Here is an 18,238-nt window from a genome sequence, read left to right as displayed (position 1 = left end):
TGATATTATGAAATCAGAATTCATTAAAAATGATTAATTGTTGCATAATGTATAACTTTCAAGATGTTTTAATATACAGTTAAAGTCTATCATTGCTTCCAGTTTCCCGAGAGCAAGGCATATTTCCCGAGGCGAAGTAGGGGAAATAGGCTTGCTCGAGGGGGGAACATGAATCTTGCCGACTCCCTCAGTGACAAAAACTAGACCAGTTAACTCGCAACTGCAATTTTATTTTATAGGCCTACGAAGTGCAATTATAAGATGCGCAATGGAAAATTCGGTATTTTTGTGATAAAAGTACATGTACATTCTCTAATAGGACAGAAGTTTCTTTTAAGAACTTTACCAATGTCTGACAAAGGTAATATTGCAAGGAATAGATGATTATATTTACATTTGCTGTGTTTTTCTACTAAGCCAACTGTGAAATTGAATTGAATGTCATTTTCGTGTATACTCACGCGTAGAAATATGCACGGAGAAACTCGCGCTAAAGTGACGTCACAATGAGGCTAGAGATGTTAATAAAAATGTAACGATATAGGGCAGGGAATGATTCAAATATTGAGTATATTTTTGGTGCTTTTGAACATGTAAAATGTAAAAATAAGGAGTGTTTTTAAGTTTAGTGTGAATTATTGGTGTGTAAATCACACAGACTTGCACGTAGGCATATTTTTCATGAAGCGCTAGCGCGCTTCATGAAATATGCCTACGTGACAAGTCTGTGTGATTTACACACCAATAAATCACACAAAACTTAAAAACATTCCTTAAATAAAAGCAGCTTTTGCTATGAAAAAGTAACATGATGAACCTCTCACTGCATCATAACGTCACAATAACAAGTCACTTATTTCCCATACAAATTAAGCCCCGCCTCCATACTGAGCTAAGAAATGAATATTCAAGTTTATTTAGAACATATCTAAAATCTTTACGATTAAAAGAAATTACTGCATGTTCCGAATAGGTGTGTATCAGTTCATTAAACTGACACATCATATGGCAGGAAATCAGTCTTCAGGGAATCAGCAAAATATATGAGTTACTTTCAGTATCACCAAACCCCCTAACTCCGTCACTACCCTAACTTCGTCACTTACGGGAAACTCCACTCTGTTTGTAAACGAATGCAACTGTGACGTCATTTTTGCAAGCTGAAAATCTACAAATGGATTAAAAAAACTAAACTGGAAAAAAATCTAATCAATACATTGACATATTGAAGAGGGCGCTGGTGACGGAGTTAGGGTTCATTGGACGTAATATAAGATGTGATACGCGTTCTGGTTTTGTATAAGCCCAACAATTGCATTTTTTTAAATACCAAATTTTCGCAACACCTTATTTTCGCGAGATAGGTATTTGGTACATGTATTTATAAGCGAGTTAAAAAATTTTCACGAATTCTGGGTATTCTTGTATATAACCTGCAGTGATTAAGTTTTCCTGAAAAAATGTTTTGTTTACTTAGTATTATGCTAAAAGTCAATCATATTGTTTCAATAATTATTTTTAGATAGTATTGGATGCTCCTCGCGAGGATCGGTTATTTTATTACGTAATTCTTCTGTTTTTAAAGTGATACTCCTTATAAGCATCCGCCCTCGGGTATTTAAATGGGGACAAATTTTGTGTCAGTCAGTCACTGTGCCGTTTCGAATTTATGTAATAACAGAACGTTCAAAAGATTTGAAGGATTATTGTTGTTAATTGTGATGTGTTTTTCGGGCACCTCGCTCTGTAAATAAATGGTATATATTTACATTTCCAAAAAGTTTTCATTAAGATTCTTTGCAAATTAGAAAAAAGTTCATGTTATCCTGAACTACCGTGGGATGAGTAAGAATATTTCCATTACGATGTAATTGAAGTCAAAAAATAGTGCAAACTTTTAAAAAAAAAATGATCGTTGAATAACAGAAATATGTAGCAAGTCATCAGAAAAATAATGTAAATATAAGATATGTTCTTTTGCCCGTAGAAAAAGTGTCATCACCCTAAAAACATGCATACCCCACGTGAAGAAAAATGACTCCCGTAGAATAATGACCCCTTGTGAATTAAAGCGGATTAAAGTTGAAACTTTTAGGGGGCAAAATAAAAATAATAAATCAAGAGACCTGTTGGCCAAAATGTTCACTTGAGATTCTTTGGGAATAAATCGATGATATATTGATCTCATTACATGATACAATCATTGCTGTTTTTAAGGTCAATTCAATGATTCAGAATCAAGTGGAGTTAAAGATTTATCGAGTCCAAAGGGCGAGGAGAGCATTGTTTTTCGATGGTGGAAAACCACTGATCGTCCTGACAGAAAAAAAGCAATAATTGTTTTATTATATGATTCAACGATTAAATTGATACAAACTGATTAAGCAGACATGACAAGTTTCTTGTTAACATTTGCTCAAGTCCTAACCAAACACATTGAAAGAATAGGAGTTAACATAAGCATAACCAGTATTAATTTTGCATTTGAAATCTAGTTTTGATGCAATGTAGAAAAAATAAATTTCAGGCATAGCATTGAAAGGGGAAATGGTGCATTATAAGAGGCAAAAAATACTTTTAGTTTAAAATATCTTTGATGAACCCCTCAAAAAAGTTTATTGATGTAAGTGGGATTTTCTTTTACTCTACTGTATCCCAAAGTTGGGGGAAGGACAACCAGACTTGCAATGACCATTTTCAAGCGAAAAAAAAATTACGTTCATGGAAATGGAAGGGGATGAACACCACATCCCTGATTCTATGGGCCTGAATGTTATGTTCATCTTGTTCACTCAAGTAGGAGAGATTTTTTAACTATACTGTATAAGAAAGAGAGGGTGGTTACAAGACTTTCAATGAACATTTTCAAATTAGAAATTGCTAAAATTTACATCCAAAAAAGGGGAAACAATATCCTTCTCTTCTCCGATTCTTTGTACTTGAATATTATGTTCACTTGAGTAGAATTCAGACGCAGGTGAAATAACACTTCAGAATTGTTTTCAATCTATTTTTAGTTCAATGTAGGAAAAATAAATCCTTATACATGTATTCACCTTGAAGGTCAATAAAAAAGTCTGTCTTTAATTATAAATTGAAAACATTAATCTACTTCAATATACACTGTATTGAAAATGTTTCCATATTGATTTGACAAATGTATCACTGTTTTAAAGTGGATTAAAAAATATTCCTCATACATGTATGTATCCTATTCTCAGACGACCATGTTAACAGATTCTAATGTACATTATACTGGGATTCCCCTGTATTACTTCTATATACTTGAAAAGAAATTCCCATACAGTAGACCATGCACTGTTTATAAATAAAATTGAATGCACATTATAAGATTGTATATATTTCAAACATGCAGAAATTTTATGTCCTTCTTATGTTTGTCACGTCTGCTTCATATGTGGACGTTCTACTGACTATAGACGATAAAGACCAACTAACAACTAAATTGTCTGACAAAGGGGATGACTTCAGCCTTTTCTATTGTCAATTTTCCTTATTTATGAAGTAATATTCTGCAATCATTTGCATACTTTTACATCTACCAATTTATTCGATACCCAAGAGCACGATTAATTTTTAAATCGAGACAGGCTACTGACAGATACATGTAAGTTAATGTTACAGGGGTTTCAACAACCTCGTTTAATGTCAGCATTTCGTAGATTCAATGGTCGTATCAATTACCCTGTCAACAAATATAAACCTATAATTGGGTCAATTGTTTGGCCTTTGTTTTTATACTAAATTCGACAACGGAATGTCCCGTTTACCTGATTTATTCATAGCGCTCACGGCGGGAGTGACGGGACAACAGGAGATGCTTACTCTGTCTAGGCACCTGATCCCACCTCTGCAATTTTCGGGGGTCCTTTTTTATGCCCCAAACAAAATTGTACTGCTTGTAGATATTTTTTAAATCATCAATGTTCGTTATCTTCACCATTTTGTCATTAAGAAATATATATATCCACTGTATGTCGTTCGCACGAGTATTACGTCATTTTCGATACATTCTACCTCATTTGCACGACTTTTTATGTCATTCAAAATATACATATATACTGCATTGCATAACTTTCCGTATTTATTTCTGAAAACTTATCTCATTCCTTTTTTTCCCTTCATTTTTAGCTCACCTGAGCTGAAAGCTCAAGTGAGCTTTTCTGATCACCCGTTGTCCGTCGTCTGTCTGTCTGTCCGCCCGTCCGTCCGTCTATAAACTTTTCACATTTTCAACTTCTTCTCAAGAACCATTTGGCTAATTTTAACCAAACTTGGTACAAAGTATCCTTGGGTAAAGGGGAGTGTAAATTCTTAAAATAAAGGGCCAAGTCTCCTTACAAGGGGGATAATCAAGAAAAAGCAAAAATAGGGTGGGGTCATTAAAAAAATCTTCTTCTCAAGAACCACTGGGCCAGAAAAGCTGAAACTTATGTGGAAGAATCCTGGGATAGTGTAGATTCTAAATTGTTCAAATCATGACCCCCGAGGGTAGGGCGGGGCCACAATAGGGAATCCAAGTTTTATACATTGAAATATATAAGAAAAATCTTTAAAAATCTTCTTCTCAAGAACCACTGGGCCAGAAAAGCTGAAACTTATGTGGAAGAATCTTGGGATAGTGTAGATTCTAAATTGTTCAAATAATGACCCCCGGGGGTAGGGCGGTGCCACAATAGGGAAACCAAGTTTTATACATTGAAATATATAAGAAAAATCTTTTAAAATCTTCTTCTCAAGAACCACTGGGCCAGAAAAGCTGAAACTTATATGGAAGCATCCTGGGGTAGTGTAGATTCTAAATTGTTCAAATCATGACCCCCGGGGGTAGGGCGGAGCCACAATAGAGAATCCAAGTTTTACATTGAAATATATAGGAAAAATCTTAAAAAATCTTCTTCTCAAGAACCACTGGGCCAGAAAAGCTGAAACTTATGTGGAAGCATCCTGGGATAGTGAAGATTATAAATTGTTCAAATCATGACCCCCGGGGGTAGGGCGGGGCCACAATAGGGAATCCAAGTTTTATACATTGAAATATAAAAGAAAAATCTTTAAAAATCTTCTCAAGAACCACTATGCCAGAAATACTGAAACTTATATAGAAGCATCCTAGGGTAGTGTAGATTCTAAATTGTTCAAATTATGACCCCCGGGGGTAGGGCGGAGCCACAATAGGGAATCCAAGTTTTACATTGAAATATATAAGAAAAATCTTTAAAAATCTTCTTCTCAAGAACAACTGGGCCAGAAAAACTGAAACTTATATGGAAGCATCCTGGGGTAGTGTAGATTCTAAATTGTTCAAATCATGACCCCCGGGGGTAGGGCGGGGCCACAATAGGTGTATTAATAGGGGGAAATCTGGTAAAGAACAGCATGGCCAAAGTTACTCAGGTGAGCGATGTGGCCCATGGGCCTCTTGTTTTAAAAAAAAAAGTTGATCCTACTCAAAGCATGCTGATTACTTTGGGAGACATGTTTACCAATGAGAAACCAGAACATCCCGCTTGTCTGTTATTTAATTTAGCTATGAATGTCTATAATTAGTCAAATATCCAAATATGAAACAAATGGAAGACAGTCATAAAGGGAAATTACGTTAACAGTTATAACCAATAGTAGACATTTTGCGATTTTAAATATGTGCTGAGAACACAATAGGCTTAAAAGATAGAAATATGCAGGTAAACGTAATGCGGTTTTATTGCATTTTAATTGCGCGTTCGTCCAGCGTTGGTCAAAAAAGGACATAAAGAAGAATATCAAACATTGAGGTTCAAACCTTGGCATCAGTCACCCGTTATAAATTTGGTACCATGCACTCTGTTGGAAAGGGGGTCATTTTTCAACGGGGGTCAATTTTTTATAGGACGCACACATAAAATAATGACCCCTAGGTCTCTTTTTCTACAAAAAATTATTTTTTTCTACGGCTGGGGGGTCATTATTTGTCGTTATTATACCTCTATTAAGAATACTCAAATTTGATTGGCTTGTTAGAAGGCTTTTAAACTCAATAATGACTCCAAAAAGTACCGTTTACAGCAATAATGACCTAGGAATCATTGCACGTGGGGTATAATGACCGGTCAATAAAATTAATGACCGCTAAAAATGACCTATTAATCCAAATTCCATTCAAATTAAAAAAAATATGCATACAGTAATGATTGTACATTACAAAAATTGCCGTTATAAAAATATGTATAGTATTTTTAGGATACGGAACACGATTGGCCTTTAGATGCGTCATAACATTTATCGTTTTCATTGAAATTAACTTTCGTTACAATACAATGTCAAATTCAACGAACGCAGACTCGGCTCTCTTGTACAGTAAAAGTCTGCACCAGATTGTCATTGTAGTCGGGAATGGTATCTGTGAATTTATAAAAATGCAATGTTACTGACAATCACAGAGTGTTTTAATAAATCGGCGGTGCAAAAACTTACAAGACTAGCAGCCGAAAAGTAAACAACTTCACTAGCGAATCCCGATCCCGATGGAACACTGACAACAGTTCGTAGGTCTTATACATGTAATTGATTATTTTAGTAATTAAGCTTACAAAAATTGCCTTAACTTATATCGGTATAATAAAACAATTGATTACCCCTTATGAGTTCAACATGGTAAAATAAGGACCCTCGACCTGGCCCACTCGCTGACCTGACCTGACCTCGGCCGCTACGCGGCCTCGGTCAGGTCAGGTCACCTCGTGGGCCAGGTCTCGGGTCCTTATTTTACCATGTTGACCGCATAAGGGGTAATTAATTGTATATTGAAATATGACCCCCTGGTCATTATTCTATGGGGGTCATTATTCGTCTTTACACCGGCGTGAAGTGTCGTAGTTCATGTCCTCATGAATTCTCAAAAATTAAATTCATCTCTTAAATAAACTTACTAGATCGTTTTTAAGGCAGAGAAAATACTTTTGTTTTACCATTTAATGAATGAGGGAATAAATAAAGCCGTTTACCGCTCGGCGGCGCTATAAACCTATACTATTAAAAATAATATACGTAGGAATGAAATTATCGTTAGCAGACCGTTTCGCGTGATTACGCGAAAATTAAGTTCTTCCGAATAAAAAGTGATTTACAGTAGTACTAAAATCAATGGTTAAATTCAATACTAAATATAGCTAGCAAATCAAACAATAGGCGTATGGGCCACATCGCTCACCTGAGCTCATTGCTAGGAAGAAACAGAAATCAGTTCAGTATTGAACGGGGGAGGGGAATAAACTTTAATTTACACTACCTCAGGATACTTCTATATCAGTATTACATGTACTAATCTTGGCTTTGCTGCACTTAAACAGAAGAATTTTAAAGTTTTTTCCCGATGTTTTTCACTGTCACGTTAGCTCATTCTGTAGAGCTCTCGTTCCGTGATCGGAAGGTCGTGGGTTCAAGCCCCGGTCGCGACTAACCTAAGTTGATAAAAAAAAATAGGTAGCAACTAAAATAGGATGCTTCTATAGAAATATGACTAATCATGGCTTTGCTGTTCTTGAGCAGAAGATATTTTCAAGAGGATTCCCTATATTTTTTTTCTTATGCAAAACTTAATTGACCCTCTGTTGTGCCCCCATGATTTGTACAAACTTGATTCTACAATACCTAAGGTTGCTTTTGTATAAATATGAATTAATAATAATGGCTTAGCTGTTCTTGAGAAGAAGAATTTAAAGATATTTCTTATGAAAAAAAAATACATTTCACAGTAGAAAAGGATTTACCAGGAGAAAGTTTCAAAAATGTAATTAACTAAGCAGTAATTAATTAGCAAAGATTGCATTGAAGTCTATGGGGACAAGTCATTATTTTAAAAATAAATATTCAAATAATAAGAATATCAATAAACACTGTGGAGGAAAGATGCATTAAAACATTAGAAATAGATTGACGATTGAAGACGATTTTTACCAGATAAGTTTTTTTTAAAATTGATTTTAATTAAAAATAGAGGGAGATAACCCTTACCAAAATTCAAGGTCATAAATTAGGGACACATCCCACCCTTACATGCTAATAGTAATAAAATGGAATTATGCCTAAATATACTGAGTATTGAACACCTACACATCTGTTATGTATTCAATTTCATTGAATCTGTTGCTATTAGGGATGGAATACCTCAACTTCTTTATTGCTGATTCAGCTTCCAACTTCTTCAGCTAGCTTCTGAATACCTGACTTTATTCCCAAAGCTTTGCCTTATATACCCTTTAGTTTGGCTAGTCCATTCCAAGGGTTTTCAGGTCATTCCATTATATGAGGTCTTCAATGCGTTTTACTCAAATGCCCCTTAACCATTAGAACTACACCTATATAAAACTTTGTAAAACTTTAACCCCCCTGTTGTGGCCCTGCCCTACCCCCAGGGATCAACTTGGAACAAACTTGAATTTACACTACCTGAGGATACTTTTATTATAATATGACTAATCATGGCTTTGCTATTCTAGAGAAGAAGATTTTTAAAGACATTTTCTATATATTCCTATGTAAAATTTCGACCCCCTCTTGCAGCCCCGCCCTACTCCCGGGGTCATGATATGAACAAATTTGAATCTATAGGATGTAATAAAGCGTTCACATAAGTGTCATCTTTTTTTGCCCAGTGGTTCTTGAGAGGAAGATTTTTAAAAGATGCCAAAATTTTTCACGAATTCTTAATTATCATTTGAAAGAGGGCGCGGCACTTCCTGTGTACAAAATTAAATCCCCTTTACCCAAGTATGCTTTGTGGCAAGTTTGGTTGAAATTGGCCCCGTGGTTCTTGAGAAGAAGTAAATGTGAAAAGTTTACGGACTACAGACGACAGACGGACGCCGGACACTAAAGCTCACTTGAGCCTTCGGCTTAAGTGAGCTAAAAATATTCCAGAGAGTAACATATCGTGTATTTCCGCTTATGGTATTTGCGTAGTCGGGGATAAAGGTATTGTAAAAAAATATGTAAACATTATTTTTACAATTTTCAACAGTGAAGTTCTGTAATTTATATATATTGAATAAAATTGATATTTCATCACAATGTGAATGAATATCAACGTGATATTTTGTCACAGTGTGAAAGAATGAAATGGAGATAACGAACAGCATTCAAGCTCAAATATGAGAAATTCGTTATAACTCGAGATTTTCAAAATCCTCCCTGACCTGTTATAGAAAGAGAGAGTAAATTGATCATCCTGATAGAGACTAAAACTTCCCACCTTTCTTCAAATATTGTTGAAATCTATGTTTACAATGTTTTCACTCTCACATTTGCTAATCTATGACGTCTCAGCCGCTTATCTTTTACGTCACAGCCTATGACACTGTGTCACGAAAAGACAGAGGCAGAGGGAAAATCAAAGAAAATGTAATAAACAGAAAATTCAATATTTTGTAGTTGTTTTTGGAATTTATTTCACTCGTTAGATAGAATTTTCACATGAACAGTTTTGATGTCATTGATTTTCACGAGAAAATTACAAATTGAAATAGTTATGTTCTAAGACGGTAATGATAAACAAATTGAATGCAAACTTTATATCTATCGTGTATAGATAATTCATATTGAAATAAATCGGTTTTATACATTTTAAAACTAACTTTTGTAACAAAGCAGACAAAATAATTGAAAGAACATTTAAACACAAAAAACTCATTCTAACCATACATTTAAAGTTAATGGAGAGATTTCTTAGTGACATATTTTTGCATCACATTGTTCTTTCGTGTTTTGACTTTGCTGTCGGTTTTGTAATCAACACCTTACATCTCTGAACCCTATATTTGGTAGCCAATCATAATCATGCATGAAGAAACTCCACTGAACTATATTTTGAACCTTATCTTAGACAGATACATTTAGTACACAATGCATCTGGTTTCCTTTTTCCAGTACAATAACCGTGTTTCCCGATATCCCATGACGTCTGTACAGGAATACATATAACACACATATCCTACATGTCGTCTTCTCTTTGGACAGTATTCTTGAATGACCATCAGGAGCAGAAACTGTATTTTTATTTTTATGATTTATTTACATTATTCCTGCAATTAAAATTTAATGATGCTCATAGTACCACAGAAAAATAAAATGAATATTTAACTGCTTTATTCATTTAAGATACATATTTTCAAAACTTTTTGCAACCCAAAAATCAATTTTCAGCTGATAAAGAGTCTTTGTAGAATTTATCGCTCTTAACATATTTGACAATATATATTAAGTTCATTTTCATCAACTGTGAATTCATAATCCCCCACTAATCACTCTCCTAAAACTGTACCAAATTTTTACCAGTCGCAAAACCCAAATTCTTCCCAAATGTATTGCCTAATTCTGCCAAAAAAACATATTTGACAAGTAAACAAACGGAGCGGTCAAATAGATATACTCATATATACCTGGAATATCTATGAACACAGGGTTGACGGTTCCGTCTTGTGTCTCTGTTGGATAATACACTGGAACTTTGTTGATTTCAAGTCGTTCATTTGTTTCTCGGTCTCTTGCGCACCAGGGATGGTTGACGTATGTGTTCATTTTGATAAATTCACCTTTCTTCAAACTGGCATATTTCACTAAATCCCCATTATAATTAAACCAATACCAGATGGCCACTCGATCACAGCGGTTCTCAAAATGAACAGAGGACTTGATTTCGCTTCTAAGAGAACATGCTTCTGCATTAGCAGCCATTTTGTTCCTTTCAGTCAAACAGCAGAAATGAAAATAAGAACATATTGACAGGCCATTTAAATATTTTGCAATATTTTAAAATCCGATGATTCAAGTGACTTCTACTGCAAACTTCCTTTCGAAAAATCGAAACAAAAAATGCTTATTTTCCTATACATACATAAGAAACATTAACATAGCATTAAGAAATAATTTTAAGCGAAATACCACCAATCAAAATGTTTATTTAGAGACTTTTAAATCACTCAGAACAGCCGGTGAAAGCAATGATCCGTACAGTTAAACTGTTACAAAATTGTACAAAGCAATATGAGAATATGTGACCTTTAGCCACTCTTAATTTCCCTAAACTTTATTGATTGATTGTTTGATTATATATTGTTTTTCGTCCTATTCTAGAATTTTTCACTCATATACAGACGTCACCATATAGAGGTGAAGGACTTCAAATTTAGACCTATAATCAGCACTTAGTGCCATTGTGCAGTGAAGGTTCTTAACACCTAAGGTGGACGAGACCTCAGTTTTTAAAGTCTCATTCAAGAGACCCATAACTTTCACTTCTAGTGACAGGTGCTTGGCTAAGGAACAGTCACTATTACCTATTACCTATGTTTACGTCTAAGTTTGACGCGACGAACGAGGATAGAACCCGGGCTTCCCGAAAACAAAGCGACGCCCTACCACTAGGCTACCGTCGTCGGACACCACAGAGTCCGACATGTCTCTTTCTTATTTGGGTATTTTGCTAGAGAAAGACGTTAATAGCAAACTAAAAACTAAACAATATGATAAACGTGTTGACTTAAACTTTTCTACCGTCAACTTCCTTTATTTATGTAGCAATTATCACCTGCATATGGAGTTTTTGTCTCCAGGATGATTCAATACACACACACACACACCCTCACACACACACACACACACACACATATATATATATATATATATATATATATATATATATATATATATATATATATATATATATATATATATATATATATATATATATATATATATATATATATATATATAAAGAGAGAAGCATAGTAAGTTTAATTTTTATTTTAAAGATATAATTGATGCCATCTGCAGAGACGATACGACCTATTGACAGAGGATGGGCCTGGGTTGTACTAGCTGGTGAGTTTGACTTTCAAGTTATCTTAATCAAATACATTCATGTATGTGTATTTGATGAGTAACCTAAAATAAGATGTATTATTTATACAGTTTTGGTATACACTTTGCTTATGAATGTCGATTTATTATGTTGTAACTATTCAAGTTTCCGAGAGTCAAACTATATATTGGTCACATATACTTTTGTCCTTGAATACAATTGATTTCAATTTCGGAGTCCTTATCAGTCTTGATTAGATATCGGTGTCAATATCGACAACTGAAGCAGATATTTATGTGTGTTCGGAGATATTAAGTAATTCCTATCAAAGACTTCAACACATACTTAACTGAAAACACATGTAATTCTTTTCATTATTTTTGGTTTTTTCACATACATGTATGTTCGTTAAATTAAGAAAATCTTTGGAAGAAAGGAAGAAAGCTCAGTCTTCTCTAGAATTATGACTGTTCTTAGTTTCTATTACGAATTTCATATTCTAAAATTTCAATTTGAAATACACATGCAACTTTTATATAGGTATTTCTAGTTTATGATAATTTTTTATTTCCGAAATTCATAGGTTTAAAAATTCCTGATTTGTAACAATAAATTCTATTTACAAACATGAAAAGTTATGTTTTAATTCATTGACATGAAACATATTGCTTTTGATTTTCAGCCTCTACTGTACACTTCTTTATCTTTGTGGGCTTCGTCAAAAGTTTTGGGATATTTTTCGTGGCGTATTTGAAGAAATATGACGCCACTTCCTCTGGCATATCACTAGTGATCTCCATCCAGACAATCAGTAGCACTCTCTCATGTAAACCTCTCTCTCTCTCTCTCTCTCTCTCTCTCTCTCTCTCTCTCTCTCTCATAGAATCTCTCTCTCTGTCTCATAGAATCTCTCTCTCTCTCTCTCTCTCTCTCTCTCTCTCTCTCTCTCTCTCTCTCTCTCTCTCTCTCAAGTGTATACAATTAACTTTAAAAAATCGATATTACTTCTGTGCTTTTATTGAGAAACATTTATAGAATAAATTAACATAGATTCACTTTCTTATCTTATTCTATTATGTATATATTTTATATTTTTCTAGCGGTCATTGTTCTAGGAATAGGGACCAGATTCTTTACTGAGCGAACATTAGTCATGTTTGGTGCTTTCCTAACGGCGGTGTCGCAAATTGGCAGCGCATTCGCTTCCAGTGTTGGGGTTTTGATGGCAACACAAGGAGTTATCTTTGGTATTCAAATTTCGTATATTTTTTCAAGGAAAATCTGTTTGTTCCCGCTTTTGACACTTCATTGTAACCAGTACTTTAAGAGAGGACAGCTATTAAATTGATAAAAGTCTCTCAAAAGCCACAGCATGAATGAAAAATTCCAGCAAACCATTTTCCTTTTCTCTTTGAAACATGAGTTTTCTAAGAGCAAATTAAAAATATTGTACTTGTAGAAATTTTAACCCTTAGATGCAATTAGTTAGAAGTAAGATTACCTTTCATTTTTATTATACTATTTTACACGATAAAGTACATGCAACCTTCTCTAGTTTATAGATGCTCATGTTTTGTAACAACACCCAGAAAAGACATCGAACACTCTCTATTAACTCTTTGATAAAGAATGAAAAATCTCACTGAAGACAATTTTTAACTTCAAAAAACGAATGTTTTCTCTTGCCAAGAATAGAAATTGGTGGTTAAATGGGATGATAACTGATACGAACAAAAATCAGCACTTATAAAACGATATCAGATTTAAAACTTTCATGCAGAGAATAGTGTTGTCTCTGTAAATTAAGATTGTTAATGTTTTCTTTCTATAGTTCATGTAGATAGATAGATAGATAGATAGTGTGAGCAGAATGAGCAGAACCTGTCTGTGTCTATTGCTTAACACCAAATGGTCTACTTTATGATAGTATTAAACAATCTGCTTCAAATCTTAATTCCCTACAGAAAAGTTTTTTTTCTTTCGTAATATCCAGAACAAAAAACATGAGGGAAAATGAAAACTATCTTACTTTGTCGTTTTTTTTTATTCAGGTATTGGTGTTGCAATGTCACAACTTGCACTTGTGTTGATTTTGTCCCGATATTTTGAGAAAAAAAGAGGATTTGCAAACAGTTTTGCCAACGTTGGAGGTAGCATAGGGGGATTACTTTGGCCAATTTTACTAAAAATCTCGATGGACTATCTTGGACTGTCTGGAACATTGTTAATAGTCAGTGGAATGTTCCTACAAGCCATTGTTTGTGGGGCATTAGTGAGGCCCTTACCACCAGAGGGCGGAAAAATTCAAACGTTAGATGTCAGAGGTGATGAAGACTCAGAAAGTGCAATTGATAAGGACACAAAAGAACAGAATGTGTATGAAAAATCAAATGGAACATATACTCTTCCAAATAGTAAGACTTGTGGACACAGACCTGATGGTCCAGTGGTTGGTAGAAGAAGAACACAGTCGGAAAACATTATGGAAACTAACAAAGTGTCCAACCTTCTTCACAGAACAGCTATAAGTACCCATGATCTACAAGAGGATTTTAAAAAGTTGTACTTATCTCCGTCTCTACAGACTATGGTAGTTTGGTCCTCAGTTGAAAAAAGAGGGCCATCTACTCGTCGCCTATCAAAAGAGAAAACACAGTTTAACGAAAATGCTAACCAATTTTTTAATTTTGCATTATTTAAAAACCCACTGTTTTACATCTTTACGGTGAGTTCTATTCTGAACATTTCCGCTGCTGGTCTGCCTGTCAATTATATACCCCCACTTGCACGTGACTGTGGATTGACAGATGAAAAAATTGCTCTTTTAGTCACTATTTGCGCTGCTTGTGACCTTGTCAATAGGATAGGTCTGACATTCATTGCTGATAGCAAAACTTTGAAGCGGCACCAAATTTTAGCCATAACAATGCTACTGAATGGACTGTCTTGCATGTTCGTACGATTTTATGATGACTTCTACACTCTGATTATATATTCTGTGTTGCATGGTTTGTTTGGACAGACCTACTTCTCCTTGTTTCCGGCTATAATCGTAGACTTTTTAGGATTAGATAATCTGCGTCATGGTCTCACCACTATTACAGTTACTTTGGGAATCTCAGTTTCACTGTCCACTGTTTTAATAGGTAATATTAACTTTTAATTTTATGTTCTTTTCATGTCAACAGAGCCAAAGGCTCAAGTGTACTTTGTCCGCCGACTGTCCGTATGTTTACTTCAGTTTTCTTTAGAACCACTATTATAATACCAAGGTCAAAAGTAAAAAAAATGATAAGCTTCTACATTACAGTAAAGATTCAAATTTTATCAAATTATGGCCACGATAGGATGTCAGTGTCTTGCAAAGATATAAAGAAGATCTTATTTGAAATTCTCTTCTCAAGATCAACAGGAATACAATTAGTCAAATGAATATGCAAGCATCCTAATGTTTTGTTGATTCAGATATTTTTAAATTAAGGTCTCAAAAGCCAGAATTGGATAACAATACAAGATCTGTTTTAAGACATATGTTAAAAATAGAAATAGTTGAAAATCTTCCAAAAATAAGATTATAATAAATGAAATTGATGTGAGAGAATCATGATGTAATGTAGATTTAGTTTCTTCTATTCATGTCCCTCAAATGTATGGGTTGAGCCTCAACAAGGTGATGATATATTTTTTTTTACAAAGACTTAGTAATCAGAACAAAAAATGTCCAAAAATAAATCTTTTTAAGAACAGCAGTATCACAATCACTCAGATAATATTCTAGCAACCCCAGATAGTGTATATTCCAATTTGTTCAAGCCTTTGTCCAAAGAACAAGATTGTAGCTTCAATAGGTGATCAAAATTTTACATGGGAACATATTGGAGTAAGATTCCATTTTGATCGAATCAATTAAGGCTCTTGGTAGGTTGGGCCAACATACAGGAATGAAGTTTCAAAGAAAAATGCAAGGGCTTCTACATAGACTTCTATACAAAAAAAACTACGTTGCAATTTGTTAACTTGACATCAATCCTTAATTATATATATGTAACCATATAAACGAAGATTGTTGAAATCACTGACTAAAATTTCAAGGCCATATTGAAGGGTTTTTGTTACTAACTACTCATTTTTTAGGAACAGAAAGCTGACTCAGGAAGCAGTGTCTCTCGTTGGTTTTCCTTTTTTAACTGTTTTGTTCTGTATTAGTCATAAAAGTTTTTTTATGTCAGTAACGCTTTAAGAATCGTAAAAGGTGTCGAATGTGGAAAAATATTACGAACATAATAATGCTCTTACTTTTTACAAAAATCTTACAAAAATTTGAAACGTTAAGTACAATTTCGAAATTGGAATTGCGTGTTCTTTTTTGCTAATTATCATAAATAGAGACAATTCTTGTAAAATTTGAACTTTTTGATCTTTAAGGTGAATTGCGGGATTATACCGGATCCTATCTGACATCTTTCTACTTTATGGGGGCTACAGCTGTGTTAGGGGGTTTTGTACTGTTGATGGAACCCTTTGGACGTAGGATGATGATGAATAAAAATAAGGATGAGGACAGTAAAGAAATGCAGCCCATGATGGATAAACCTGATCAAATAAAATAAATTAAATGAGACGAATTTTAACTGTAAAAAAAAAAACAGAAGTTTTAGTTTTTAAGTCATGTATTATAATAACTCGTTATGACCGTGATAATTAATTGTTCTTTTTTTAAGTAACTGAAAAGAATATGAATTTCATTACGGTTGGTTTAATTTTGAACATTGAGACTTGCTGTTTATTTGATGTTAATTGCAACTTTAATTTCAATAAATAATACAAAATTTATAAATCATTTTATGTAGATATTGTGACTCTTACTTGATGAAAACATATGGATCTGTATAATTTTATTATTTATCGGACACTGTGATGCTTCTGTCGTTTTTTGATATCCATTTCTATAAATATGTTCAATTATGTTCTGTTCTCATTATTTTATACATGAAAAAGAACGTTTGTCCTAACATTTTGACAATACCCCTTTGTTATTTTTGTTATTTCCCCCAAACTGGACTAATAAAACAATACTTTAAATTGTTTAATAGACGAATTTTTCAAATAATATTTGACATAAACCTTTAAGTAAAATATTCTGAGCAAGTTATCGCTCTTTTTATACATATTGAAGTAACGATTGTTATAGCACATAGGAGCCATGGCATGCAAAGTCGAAGAATTTCTAATTTCTTCGAACTTATTTGATACCGTTGACTTTTAAAAATCAATTTTAAATGGGTTGCTGTGTGACAGTGTTAGAATGACAACCCAAATTTTCAAAAATAGCATTTTCAAACATAATTATTCAGTCTCCTTACGAACATTTGCAATACAGTGATTGTTTGTGAAAGTCAAAGACCTGACATCTTATTCGGATGATTAAAATACTCTAAAATATATTACCATGGAAACAAAGTCTTGAATAGCAGTTTTTTTTTTAAATCATTCGTTTTAATTACACATACTTTTTAGAAACTAAAAGAAATAATTATTCGAAATGTAACCAAATAATGGCGAAAGGTCCTAATAACATGTTACAAGAAAGAAATGTGACATTACTTGTTGGTTGCTACGATAAAAAGCCTAAAAGGATTTAGTTTAATTATTCCTCTTCATGCTCTTATTCGATTCTTTCTTTTTATACAGTAAGTTTCTGGAAAACAATTTTTAAAGCAATAGCGCGGTCTACATATCTACATTTCAATCAGTTTATATTTTGTTTTAAAAATAAAGACTTGCGATAGAAATTCAATGAAAAATGTATTTTAAAATCTATTTTAAAAAATATAGTTGCGGTAACCTTAGATACGTACTCTTGCATGTGAATTCCCAAAACTTTTTAGATTGATATGTTCAAACAACTAAGCTGACTCTCAGTTATGACTACCAGACAATCTCTAACTGGAAACAAGATGCTACCATATACAGTTCAATACTGCTATGAAATTAACAAAATTGAACATTTTCCATTCCTGGCAATCATAGCAACAATATTTTTTCCTTTATCAAACTTGCTCAATATATAATAGAACTTCAGTTCTATCGGATGAGTTTAATTTTAGATGTGTTTCCATGGTAACACTACAATGGAGCAATAACTACACAATTTATTATGCTAGCTGAAAACAAGGTTCTAAGATATATATTTATAATTTTGATTTTCTACAGCTTGCAGTATTAATCGAAACATAGTCCCAATTGTGTTACCATGCCAACCATGAAGGTCATTTTTAGAATAATTTGCTATTACCATTTTACAAATATTTTCAAATATTTTTATTGTTTTTCTCTTATATCGTTGGCAATGGAGTTTGATTCTTTAATATTTTTTAT

At 33.6% G+C, this 18,238-nt stretch overlaps 2 protein-coding genes across 2 annotated transcripts; one reads left to right on the top strand and one right to left on the bottom strand.

Annotated features, from left to right (window-relative positions):
• Nucleotides 1-6,329: 6,329 nt before the first annotated feature.
• On the bottom strand, nucleotides 6,330-10,734 carry LOC133202849 (von Hippel-Lindau-like protein). The gene is made up of 2 exons (XM_061338723.1): nucleotides 10,440-10,734; nucleotides 6,330-6,403 (listed from the first exon to the last, which is right to left on the bottom strand). Exons 1-2 carry the CDS (start codon nucleotides 10,732-10,734, stop codon nucleotides 6,330-6,332), a joined length of 369 nt encoding a protein of 122 aa, XP_061194707.1.
• Nucleotides 10,735-11,819: 1,085 nt separating this feature from the next.
• On the top strand, nucleotides 11,820-16,471 carry LOC133202599 (monocarboxylate transporter 2-like). The gene is made up of 5 exons (XM_061338442.1): nucleotides 11,820-11,880; nucleotides 12,543-12,686; nucleotides 12,961-13,107; nucleotides 13,912-15,006; nucleotides 16,286-16,471. Exons 1-5 carry the CDS (start codon nucleotides 11,820-11,822, stop codon nucleotides 16,468-16,470), a joined length of 1,632 nt encoding a protein of 543 aa, XP_061194426.1. The 3' UTR covers nucleotide 16,471.
• Nucleotides 16,472-18,238: the final 1,767 nt, after the last annotated feature.

This window comes from Saccostrea echinata, unplaced genomic scaffold (assembly GCF_033153115.1).
Source record: "Saccostrea echinata isolate AGI-Se365-2 ecotype Australia unplaced genomic scaffold, CSIRO_AGI_Sech_v1 ptg000047l, whole genome shotgun sequence".
Lineage (NCBI taxonomy): Eukaryota > Metazoa > Mollusca > Bivalvia > Ostreida > Ostreidae > Saccostrea > Saccostrea echinata.
Note: the sequence above shows the minus strand (reverse complement) of the source record. Positions and strands in the feature narration are given on the sequence as shown.